The 12,951-nt window shown below is 38.8% G+C and overlaps 1 protein-coding gene and 1 pseudogene across 10 annotated transcripts in view; both read right to left on the bottom strand.

The window, feature by feature from the left end:
- The window catches only part of LOC114235717 (cyclin-Y-like protein 1), a 121,168-nt gene that overhangs the window by 52,277 nt on the left and 55,940 nt on the right, over positions 1-12,951 (bottom strand). For 5 of the 10 annotated variants that reach the window (XM_057551725.1, XM_057551728.1, XM_057551726.1 and 2 more), the window contains 2 exons: positions 12,283-12,361; positions 4,326-4,399 (listed from right to left, as the gene is read on the bottom strand). The exons of 2 other annotated variants lie outside the window; for them this stretch is intronic. In XM_057551725.1, the coding sequence (XP_057407708.1) occupies positions 4,326-4,399; positions 12,283-12,361 (153 nt within the window). The remainder of the gene's footprint in view (positions 1-4,325; positions 4,400-12,282; positions 12,362-12,951) is intronic. 3 more of the 10 variants (XM_057551732.1, XM_057551731.1, XM_057551729.1) reach the window with 1 other exon arrangement.
- Positions 6,167-8,244, bottom strand: LOC103017300 (centromere protein N-like; annotated as a pseudogene).

Raw genomic sequence — 12,951 nt, 5'->3', positions numbered from 1 at the left:
CTCTACCATACGTATTCTTATATGCTTATATTCCAAATCAAGTCCAAGCTACATGAAGTCAAGGTCTATATCTTACTGAACTTTTTAATCCTTATAGGACCTCACATCTTATATTGCATAATGTGGGTGTTTGAGAAATATTTGGTAAATTAATCAACTTCATAGGCAGTATATTTGGAACTTAATGATAGCACCTAAAACTATCCTAAAGGGCAAGTAACTACATTCCCAGTACACAAAATCACATACATAAAGATACAAAATCCATCTTTTTGATACATAGCTTCAGCTTTTGACAGCCACCTTTCAAAAATTGGGTGATGCTGCCATCCCAGCCCGGTGCCCTGTGCAAGAGACATTTCCCCTGCAAAATGGTGTTTCATTTTCCTGAACTGTGTACAGGATTGTCACTTTTCTTTGTTTCTTCAGAAATGAGTCCCTTCATACAATAAATCATCATCATTTCTTCTTTCTGAAGCCATCTCAGTCTATCGTATTTTATATATAAATACATATATATATTCACAAATTGACTTAACAAAGCTTGAGTCCTCAACCAGGGCTCACTGCGAATGGCACCCTCTAGGACTGGTCAGTGTATAAACGCATAACCACACACAGTGCCCTTGAAGTTAAGAGCTCTGTGCTAGAAGAATCCAGCACTTAGAGCACAGAGTTTAACAGGAATTTGCTGTCCTTTGATTTTTTTCCCCCCTGCTGTATATTATTTCCAGATTTTAGCATTATGACTTTTAAATTCTTTTCTCTGCAATGCAGAACCTGAATAGACAAGCAAAACAATATATCTAGTGTGTAAGACAGAAAATCAGTTGTTGGCCTACTTGACATAGGTTCAACTTAATTTTTTTTTAATTTGGATTTTTTAGGAAGTTGTTATTGTGGGGTAAATTTGATACATTTGATCACATCAGGTTAGTGTTACTTCTCTTAGTTGAAACATAATGAAGAGCTAGAGTTTATAAACATGGCTCCAATGGGTACAAGCTCTTGTTGAATGGACATTTTGGTAAGCTAACACCATTTTTGAATGTAGCTACAAAAGTTGTCATCAAATCCTAGAATTATAATGGGAGAAAGTCTGGGAAGGAAGTAATCTAATTCACCTGTTTTAGTGCATATATATTCTAAAGACCAAATGAAATAAACTGGAGTTTTCTCTTTACTGACTTAGATCCTATACAAAGAAGGTAGGTGAATTCCCTCATGCTTCTTCTTTCCTATTTTTTCCTTTTACACACACACACACACACACACACACACACACACACTTGCACATGTGTGTATGGTTGCCAAATTTTCTACAGTGCATGTGATGATTTTGACAATCAGAGGAAAAAAACGCACAATAATAAGTGTATAGCACACAGTACATACTCAATAAATTTTGTTGAATGGGAAAAAAATACATTTGAAAACATGAACTATAAAATCAAGTCTTGTCCCTTGATTTAAAAAAAATTTTATGGGCTTCCCTGGTGGCGCAGTGGTTGAGAATCCGCCTACCAATGCAGGGGACACGGGTTTGAGCCCTGGTCCAGGAAGATCTCACATGCCGTGGAGCAACTAGGCCTGGGTGCCACAACTACTGAAGCCTGCGAGCCACAACTACTGAAGTCTGTGCGCCTAGAGCCCGTGCTCTGCAACAAGAGAAGCCACCACAATGAGAGGACCTCGTACCGCAATGAAGAGTAGTCCCCGCTCGCCGCAACTAAGAAAGCCCATGCGCAGCAACGAAGACCCAACACAGCCAAAAATAAATAAATAAATAAATAAATAAATAAATAAATAAATTTATTTTAAAAATCATAGATACAGTCTCAGGACATAACCAACCCTGTAAACAAAGATTTATGCACAAATATTTATTGCAGAGTTATAGAAATGAAAAAAATGGAAGCAATCTAAATAGTCAATAATAAAAGAATTATGAGATAAATGCTATATCCATGAGGAAATATTATGTAACCCTTTAAACTATATTTATAACAACTTTAAAGGACATGGGTAAATGCTCATGACATAATGTTAAATTTATAAAATCAAGGGCCTACTAAGTTGTATTTCAGTAAACGTTTAGCTCTGTAAGGACACAGTGCACGGAAAGAACAACTGGAAGGGAATATACTAAAATGTTAATAGTGTTTCAGGGTAGTGAGACTACTGAGTTTTGTTTTGCCTCTTTACCGTATTTCAGAATTTGTCTCAAATAATAAAGGTGCATTATTTTGCTGATGATAAAACAGTTAAAAACTAGAAAAATGTTTCTATGGAAGAGAATTTATTCATGTAGCAGCTCAAACTCAATGAAAAGTTTATGCATTTATAATCTAAACTAAACCTATCAGATGGTTTTAATTATAATGCTATGAGAGTCACATAATTGAGTTTCCATTATCCCTGCAGGTAATCTGTTCCAAAGTATAACAATCAAAAAATGTCAAGTTTACCTTCAATTCTTTGGTTTCTATTTGGATTCATTATGACTCAGTGACTTTGTGGGAATATGTGCGCTTATATCACATTCTAACATCTTTCTTTTACTAAATAATCTATTCGTTTCATCTTCTCTTCCTTGCATTTTCTTATTTTATTGTCTCTTAATTGTTTTATTTTATTCTGTATTATCTCAAGTTCCTGGGGTGCTAATTCTCTCATTTATTGTCTCCTGACTCTCCCTCATGGTGGATCATTTCCTCATGTAGTCTGTAATTTTTAATTGTGAGCATATCTTAAGCAGGTACATTGTTTCTTTAGATGTTCCAGGTGCTTTGCATTATAAAAGTGTCCTCAAAGAAAGATTCTGTATTTGCTTCTGGCCCAGCTCTCAGGGATTCCACCCCATTCAGGACCCATTTTCATAATTTCTGGGCTTGGGATTCTCATACCATGCGGATCGTGTTAATTCAGATCTTATACCTCTGCATAGGTTTGTGTTTTTTTTTAGAAATTTATTTATTTTATTTATTTATTTTTGGCTGTGTTGGGTCTTCATTGCTGCGTGTGGGCTTTCTCTAGTTGCGGTGAGCGGGGGCTACTCTTCCTTGCAGTGCACGGGCTTCTCATTGCGGTGGCTTCTCTTGTTGTGGAGCACAGACTCTAGAGCACAGGTTCAGTAGTTGTGGCACACGGGCTTAGGTGCTCCGCGGCATGTGGGATCTTCCCGGACCAGGGATCGAACCTGTGTCCCCTGCATTAGCAGGCGGATTCTCAACCACTGCATCGTCAGGGAAACCCCTGCATGGAGTTTTCATTTCTCAGAGGAGACTCCTTATTATGCACAAAGTGCTAAGGGCACAAGCTTCCTTTATGCAACCAGTGTGGTGTGTCTAATGCTCTCTTCACAGAAGGGCCAGACCTCCAAGACTCTGCTCTGAAGCAGAGGTCTTGGTTCTAGTTCCCCACCTGGTGTGAGCCTTCAGTCATGGCCTTCATCCCTATATGGATACACAGCCATACACAGCCTGTGGCTGGGCCCAGTGTCCCCAGGACTTTGATGTCATCTCATACACATATTGCTCTAGTTTTGAGTTCCATCTTCGGTTCTGGTGCCTAGGTATTTCCTTTCAAGCTATATATATATATATATATATTTTAAAAGTGTTTGCATCTTATCCAGAAATCCTATGGTTTGGAGTGAGAGGAGTTCTGTGGGATTCTTGGAACTCTGGAGTGGGAAGAGTTGTCTCAGCTGGATCTCGAGTCCTCAAGAGGGTCTCTGGACAACAGCATCTCAGACTATATTATCAGCACGCCTCGTGTGTTACCATCCATTTTGAGGGAGTCACAAGAGATTAGCCCTTAACAACAGTCAGAGCATCTAACTTTTTCAATTTTTCACCTTTTAAAACAAATTCAAGACTCTTCCTGTATGATAACATGACCTTCATTTCCTCAGATTCTTTAGTAGGTAGAAATGCTCTAAGAATGTCATCTTTTGTGTATGTTGAGGTGGGCAAAAAAGCTAAGAAGTTACTCTGGACTGTGTTCACCACTCTTTTAGGCATCATCTGAAGACATCCTCAACACCAAACCATGATCAAATTAATTCTTTAAAAATAAACATCATGACAAGAAGAAAACTAGATTTACTTTCTGCATCTTTCCCAAGATTTTTCTTATGATAAATTCCAAAGTGAAGTTTCACCCAAATGAAACATAATTGATAAAGTATGTGCTGTAGTTGCTCAGTTACCATAATAGGGAAATGATGTGGGCTTTTCCCCTCACAGCAAGTCCAGTCCTGAACTTAGGCAAAGAGCTCAACAGAGGAAAAATGAAAGCTACCTTAATGGGGCACCTCTCACCTTTTGCCTCTTGTTCATGCCAGTGGCCACTCTTGCTCCTGAGATCTCTGCCATTTGCACCCACGTTCTCCTTACTGTTGATGAAAAATTTAAGGAGAGGTCTGGATACAGATAAGCACAACCCAAAGGCAATTGATTGGTAGGTTCTGATTTTTAGCTACATCACTAAGATGAGTTTTCCTTAATTATATGATACCTCAACAGAGAGTAATGGTAGGAATTATCTTTTTTAAAAAGACATAACATTTGTTTCCAGTTGTGTAGGACATCACCAAGATTTTTGTAAGCTTTTTTGTCACCCGTCATCTCATTGGCTTTAAGAGAGTCCTCTAAGAAAAGGAGAGGGAGTTATTACTCATCTCACAGCAGAAGCTGTCAGTGCTAAAGGCCCTCAGGTGTCCCCTGGGCAAACCTGGGGCATCTGGGTTAGCATTGACCTGAAACCTTCCTTGACTCATGTTTCCCTTTGCAGCCATGATCTTGATTCAGTGGTTCTTCCTAAACTTTGCTTCTCTTAGCTCAATAGTTGGGTCTCACCCTCTCATTCTGATCCCTCTGTATCTCAGCTCCATTACTTACTGAAATTCCCACGCATATCACTGCCCTCCCACCATAAATCTTCCCCCGGTTACTCCTGAAACGAACCCACACGGGCTTTCACATGAGCCAACTGCACATTTATCACTTCAATTGTATTGACCATTGGCCACAATCTTCTAAGTTGTAACAGATGAGCCCGGATGATTCACGCAGGAATGGTAGGAATGACTGTGACAAATCTTTGGAAAGACAAACATGACTTGGTACCTCATTTGTGATGGGAAAATTTTCTAGCATGTAAAAGGCATCTGAATTTATTAGCTTGGTGTAGCTATAATGTAACCACTAATGTATGGGATTTTTTTTCTCACAGTCTGATAACAGCTTTATTGCATGCAAGCCTTTGTCGTTTATTGCTTCCTATGACTGTAAAAAGAGAAAAGAGCATGTTATGCCTTGACTGGCTGACTTAGATTTGTGATTTATTTGATCAGAAATGTGCTCTCTAACCACAGCACTTCAATTTATGGTTGCAGTTGGTTTGACAGTAGATGAAAAAACGTAATTAGAGAGCACTTAGGAAAACGAGCTGCTTCCCTAAATTACAGTTTCTAATTTGGTCATTATTTTAGGCCCAAACGCCGCTTGAGTTTTGATTTTTGCCCCATAATTTTATAAAAGTCATATGGATAAGTCAAAAGGGCTAACTAGGTGACGACAAGGCCGTGAAGTCTCTTTACGTTGCTTCAGCCTGAAGAGGAGGATCTGTCTGTCCAGGGTCACACTTCTGTGTGTGAGGAGCAGGAAACAGCAGGGAGATGAAAGGGAAGGGGCTGGGAGCTACAAGTCTGTGGTACAAAGATGAAAACACCTGTGGCGAGGGTAGAACGTGGACAGAGAGGGGAGAGTCCTGGCGCTCGGCTCTGCCCCGTGCCTGGGCACAGAAACAGTGGTGCAGCATTAGTCTGAAGAGAACGTGAGAAAAACAGATCTCCCAGAAACAGACTCACAGACATAGAGAACAGACTTGTGGTTGCCAAAGGGGAGGGGGAGTGGGGAAGAAATGGATTGGGAGTTTGGATTAGCAGATGCAAACTATTATATATAGAATGGATAAACAACAAGGTCCTACTGTATAGCACAGGGAACTATATTCAATATCCTGTAATAAACCATAATGGGAAAGAATATGGAAAGGAATATATATATGTATAACTGGATCACTTTGCTGTACAGCAGAAATTAACACAGCATTATAAATCAACTATGCTTCAATAAAATAAATTTTTTTGTTTGTTTATTTTTGTTTTTCTTGTTACTCATTTTCAAATATCTTTATTCACAAACCTGTTATTATCAGTCAGTTCGAATGCCATATGTATGATAAAATAGATTATAAGAAGTATCATATTTACAATGAAATCATTATTTTATATAGCTGAATTAACTGATAGGCTACCTCCTGCAATAATAACTTAATGGGCCCAATTCTACCTTTTGAATGGACCAATTTTATGATTCTCCTAGAAAGTTTTGAGTTGGGTATAGTTTCTTGGTGCTTCTTTCTGTGATCCAAGGCTTAAGAGAAAATCCCTGGAAATTCCAGCAACTGGAACCAGACCTCTCCAGGATTGAGGAGAGACAGGAGTGAGAAAAAAGACATCCTGTCACATCTTAAAAGTCCCACAACTGCTATGCTTTGCAGGAGGAGGAAAGAATCAGTCCCAAGAATTATACTGAACATTTCTCAATCGTCAACATCAAGGATTAATCTCTAAAACAAGTTTGCAGATAGAAGCTATTCAGCTAGTCATTATCTAAAATGCATATGCAATACAGTCAAGGATGCTGTGCTTACAAAACCACATACATCTTATTTATCTCTAATTTTAAAATAATTCTTTCCCTTATTGGGTATGCAAGTGAGCAATGAAGAAAGTGGTGCATCTGCAATACCGGCTGGTGCTAAGGATTTCAGTGCTTCCAGAAGATGGGGGCTAGAGAACTTAACCAGGCACCGGAGGGGTTCTTCTCTCTCAGCCAGGATGCCCCCATTTAGGTCACTTTTGAATTTCGTTTCAAGCTTATATTGTGCAAATTCTAGTCTTGGTTGTGGATAGTCTCCAAAAATTTCTTGAGTCACTCTCTGGACTCTCTCTTTTTCTATTTTGTTTTCATGAATGATCCTTGAATCCATATTTATATCTAGCCCAAGGCTTCTTTCTTGTACAGGTGTAGTAGAGTTGTGAGTTTCAAAGGTCTGATTATACTGTTTAAAAACAGTATAAGAGCGTCCAGATACCAGCTTCTGAGGTCCATTTTCACAATCTGATGGTGTTTGCTAGCAATTGTCAGTGCCTGACCCAGAAGGGGTAGATGGCTTTTCAGTTGGGAGGAAGAAGTGAAGGCATGTGGAGTTTGGGAATAATACACCACGTAAGCAGGTTTGTACTGGTTTGGCTTTCTATACTGTGTTCCCCAGGCAATTCGAATCCATACTGCATTCTCCTCGGCGTCTCTGAAGCTGACTGTCACATTTTTTAATGCTCTCTTAAGAATTTTTCTTAAGAATTTTGAATTGTTCCATATCAAAAAGGTCAATGTCTTCACCTGGTCCTTTACTCATCTCAAAAACATCCCAAACTTTCTGATGCCAATGAAATTGAGTATAAATGATGTCTAAAAGAGCTGCATCATTGAGACTTGCACGATTCTCCTCACAAAGCAGAACCAAGTCCTGAAGGAGAGATTCCTTTTTCTGCCAGAAGTTTACAGTCTGCAGTTGATTTTCAGACAAAAAATTCCAGGTTTTTAGTATTGTCATCATTTTAGTCATTGGGATTTTCAAGGTGGTCCTCCTGAAAAACTCGGAAACAGTTTCATCCATCTCTTTGGCACTTGGGACTTGGGGCAGTCGCGAAAGAGTTGCCTCAGAGGCGTGGGACGAGGCTTCAAGGCTCCCGCCACACTTGGGGGCCCGATGCCATGCCGCCAGGGGTTCTCTTACCGTCCCACATCCGGCTGGCTCTCTCCTCATCAGCTGTTCCCCAATAAAATAAATTTAAAAAAAAGAATAGAAAAGCAGATCTCCAAGGTCATGGCTCTGATGAGTGGCTGGCATATAATGCTGGTAAGGATGGTCTGGGGTAGACTAAAGAAGAGAACAACTGAACTTGGCAGAAAGAATAACTATGAGAGGGATTATTGATTTATTTTCAGTATTTAGCAGATATACTGGATCTCTTTTATTTTTTAATTTTTAAAATTTATTTTATTTTTAACATCTTTATTGGAGTATAACTGCTTTACAGTGGTGTGTTAGTTTCTGCTTTATAAAAAAGTGAATCAGCTATACATATACATATATCCCCATATCTCCTCCCTCTTACGTCTCCCTCCCACCCTCCCTATCCCACCCCTCTAGGTGGTCACAAAGCACCGAGCTGATCTCCCTGTGCTATGTGGCTGCTTCCCACTAGCTACCTATTTTACATTTGGTAGTGTATATATGTCAATGCCACTCTCTCACTTTGTCCCAGCTTACCCTTCCCTCTCCCCGTGTCCTCAAGTCCATTCTCTACGTCTGCGTCTGTATACCTGTCCTGCCCCTAGGTTCTTCAGAACCTTTTTTTTTTTTTTAGATTCCATATATATGTGTTAGCATAGGGTATCTGTTTTTCTCTTTCTGACTTACTTCACTCTGTATGACAGACTCTAGGTCCATCCACCTCACTACAAATAACTCAATTTCATTTATTTTTATGGCTGAGTAATATTCCATTGTATATATGTGCCACATCTTCTTTATCCATTCATCTGTCGATGGACACTTAGGTTGCTTCCATGTCCTGGCTATTGTAAATAGAGGTGCAATGAACACTGTGGTACATGACTCTTTTTGAATTATGGTTTTCTCAGGGTATATGCCCAGTAGTGGGATTGCTGGGTTATAGGGTAGTTCTATTTTTAGTTTTCTAAGGAACCTCCATACTGTTCTCCATAGTGGCTGTATCAATTTACATTCCCAGCAACAGTGCTAGAGGGTTCCCTTTTCTCCACACCCTCTCCAGCATTTATTGTTTCTAGATTTTTTTTTTTCAACTTTGGGTTTATTTATTTATTTATTTATTTATTTATTTACTTATGGCTGTGTTGGGTCTTCGTTTCTGTGTGAGGGCTCTCTCCAGTTGCGGCAAGTGGGGGCAACTCTTCATCGCGGTGCGCAGGCCTCTCATTATCGTGGCCTCTCTTTTTGCGGAGCACAGGCTCCAGACGCGCAGGCTCAGTAATTGTGGCTCACGGGCCTAGTTGCTCCGCGGCATGTGGGATCTTCCCAGACCAGGGCCCAAACCCGTGTCCCCTGCATTGGCAGGCAGATTCTCAACCACTGCGCCACCAGGGAAGCCCTAGATTTTTTGATGATGGCCATTCTGACCAGTGTGAGGTGATACCTCATTGTAGTTTTGATTTGCATTTCTCTAATGATTAGTGATGTTGAGCATCTTTTCATGTGTTTGTTGGCAATCTGTATATCTTCTTGGGAGAAATGTCTATTTAGGTCTTCTGCCCACTTTTGGATTGGGTTGTCTGCTTTTTTGACATTGAGCTGCATGAGCTGCTTGTAAATTTTGGAGATTAATCCTTTGTCAGTTGCTTCATTTGCAAATATTTTCTCCCATTCTGAGGGTTGTCTTTTCATCTTGTTTATGGTTTCCTTTGCTGTGCAAAAGCTTTTAAGTTTCACTAGGTCCCATTTGTTTATTTTTGTATGTATTTCCATTTCTCTAGGAATTGGGTTAAAAAGGATCTTGCTGTGATTTATGTCATAGAGTGTTCTGCCTATGTTTTCCTCTAAGAGTGTTATAGTGTCTGGCCTTACATTTAGGTCTTTAATCCATTTTGAGTTTATTTTTGTGTACGGTGTTAGGGAGTGTTCTAATTTCATTCTTTTACATGTAGCTGTCCAATTTTCCCAGCACCAATTATTGAAGAGGCTGTCTTTTCTCCACTGTATATTCTTGCCTCCTTTATCAAAAATAAGGTGACCATATGTGCATGGGTTTATCTCTGGGCTTTCTACCCTGTTCCATTGATCTATATTTCTGTTTTTGTGCCAGTACCATACTGTCTTCATTACTGTAGCTTTGTAGTATAGTCTGAAGTCCAGGAGCCTATTTCCTCCAGCTCCGTTTGTCTTTCTCAAGATTGCTTTGGCTATTCGGGGTCTTTTGTATTTCCATACAAATTGTGAAATTTTTTGTTCTAGTTCTGTGAAAAATGCCATTGGTAGTTTGATAGGGATTGCACTGAATCTGTAGATTGCTTTGGGTAGTATAGTCATTTTCACAATGTTGATTCTTCCAATCCAAGAACATGGTATATCTCTCCATCTGTTTGTATCATCTTTAATTTCTTTCATCAGTGTCTTATAATTTTCTGCATACAGGTCTTTTGTCTCCTTAGGTAGGTTTATCCCTAGGTATTTTATTCTTTTTGTTGCAGTGGTAAATGGGAGTGTTTCCTTAAATTCTCTTTCAGATTTTTCATCATTAGTGTATAGGAATGCAAGAGATTTCTGTGCATTAATTTTGTATCCTGCTACTTTACCAAATTTATTGATTAGCTCTAGTAGTTTTCTGGTAGCATCTTTAGGATTCTCTATGTATAGTATCATGTCATCTGCAAACAGTAACAGCTTTACTTCTTTTCTGATTTGGATTCCTTTTTTTTCTTTTTCTTCTCTGATTGCTGTGGCTAAAACTTCCAAAACAATGTTGAATAATAGTGGTGAGAGTGGACAACCTTGTCTCGTTCCTGATCTTAGACGAAATGGTTTCAGTTTTTCACCACTGAGAATGATGTTGGCTGTGGGTTTGTCATATATGGCCTTTATTATGTTGAGGTAAGTTCCCTCAGAATGTATGCCTACTTTCTGGAGAGTTTTTTCATAAATGGGTGTTGAAGTTTGTCGAAAGCTTTTTCTGCATCTATTGAGACGATCATATGGTTTTTCTCCTTCCATTTGTTAATATGGTGTATTACATTGATAGATTTGAGTATATTGAAGAATCCTTGCATTCCTGGGATAAACCCCACTTGATCATGGTGTATGATCCTTTTAATGTGCTGTTGGATTCTGTTTGTTTGTATTTTGTTGAGGATTTTTACATCTATGTTCATCAGTGATATTGGCCTGTAGTTTTCTTTCTTTGTGACATCTTTGTCTGGTTTTGGTATCAGGGTGATGGTGGCCTCGTAGAATGATTTGGGGAGTGTTCCTCCCTCTGCTATATTTGGAAGAGTTTAAGAAGGATAGGTGTTAGCTTTTCTCTAAATGTTTGATAGAATTCGCCTGTGAAGCCATCTGGTCCTGGGCTTTTGTTTGTTGGAAGATTTTTAACCACAGTTTCAATTTCATATTGGTCTGTTTATATTTTCTATTTCTTCCTGGTTCAGTCTCAGAAGGTTGTGCTTTTCTAAGAATTTGTCCATTTCTTCCAGGTTGTCCATTTTATTGGCATAGAGTTGCTTGTAGTAATCTCTCATGATCCTTTGTATTTCTGCAGTGTCAGTTGTTACTTCTCCTTTTTCATTTCTAATTCTATTGATTTGAGTCTTCTCCCCTTTTTTCTTGATAAGTCTGGCTAATGGTTTATCAATGTTATTTATCTTCTCAAAGAACCAGCTTTTAGTTTTATTGATCTTTGTTATTTTTTCCTTCATTTCTTTTTCATTTATTTCTGATCTGATCTTTATGATTTCTTTCCTTCTGCTAACTTTGGGGGTTTTTTGTTCTTCTTTCTCTAATTGTTTTAGGTGTAAGGTTAGGTTGTTTATTTGAGATGTTTCTTGTTTCTTGAGGTAGGATTGTATTGCTATAAACTTCCCTCTTAGAACTGCTTTTGTTGCATCCCATAGGTTTTGGGTTGTCTTGTCTTCATCGTCATTTGTTTCTAGGTATTTTTTGATTTCCTTTTTGATTTCTTCAGTGATATCTTGGTTATTTAGTAGTGTACTGTTTAGCCTCCATGTGTTTGTATTTTTTAAGATTTTTTCCTGTAATTGACATCTAGTCTCATAGTGTTGTGGCCGGAAAAGATACTTGGTATGATTGCAATTTTCTTAAATTTACCAAGGCTTGATTTGTGACCCAAGATATGATTTATCCTGGAGAATGTTCCAGCACTTGAGAAGAAAGTGTATTCTGTTGTTTTTGGATGGAATGTCCTATAAATATCAATGACGTCCATCTCGTTTAATATATCATTTAAAGCTTGTGTTTCCTTATTTATTTTCATTTTGGTTGCTAGATCTCTTTTAAATCTTCCCCACTTTTTGTTTAAAATCAAAGGATTGGTTGAGGCTGAGTCAATGACAGTTGTGAGAAAAAGTGGGAAATTTAGAGTTTGGCACTTACGGGTTCTTATTCAGAAATCTCATAAAAATCCACAGTAGGCACAATATAAAGAGATGAGAGGCATCAACAAAGACAGCATCTGAAAAATGATGAGGAGGTCAAAAGATAAGACACTGGACACCCTTCAAATGCTATTTCTCCTAGCATTTGAGTCTTTTTAAATCTCACTATCCTCAGTTAATCCTTAAAAAACATAATTTATTTTCCATTTAGTGACTGACAAAGGGCTATCAATTCTTCACTTAGGCAATGTGATGATTAATTTTATGTTAGATCATAAAATGTCAGACTGGGCTAATGGATGCCCAGGTAGCTGGTAAAACACTATTTCTGGGTGTGTCTGTGAGAATGTCTCCAAAAGAGATTAGCATTTGGTTGAGTAGATTGGGTAAAGATCTGCCCTCACCATTGTGGGTGGGCATCATCCAATCCACTGAGGGTCCAAACAGGATAAAAAAAGGAAAGCAAGGGCAAAATCTTGGCTTTCTCTTCTTGAGCTTGAATGCCTATCTTCTCCTGCCCCCAGACATTAAAGCTCCTGGTTCTTGGGCCTTCACACTTCAGGACTTACAGCAGTGCCCACTCCTACCCTTCCATCCCACCCACAGCCCCCTCCGCTTCGCAGGCCTTTGGACTCAAACTGAATTATTCCACCAGCTTTCCTCATTC

The sequence above is a fragment of the Balaenoptera acutorostrata genome, chromosome 8 (genome assembly GCF_949987535.1).
Source record: "Balaenoptera acutorostrata chromosome 8, mBalAcu1.1, whole genome shotgun sequence".
Taxonomy (NCBI): domain Eukaryota; kingdom Metazoa; phylum Chordata; class Mammalia; order Artiodactyla; family Balaenopteridae; genus Balaenoptera; species Balaenoptera acutorostrata.
The sequence above is the reverse complement of the archived record's forward strand: the minus strand, read 5'-3'. Positions and strand labels throughout refer to the sequence as shown.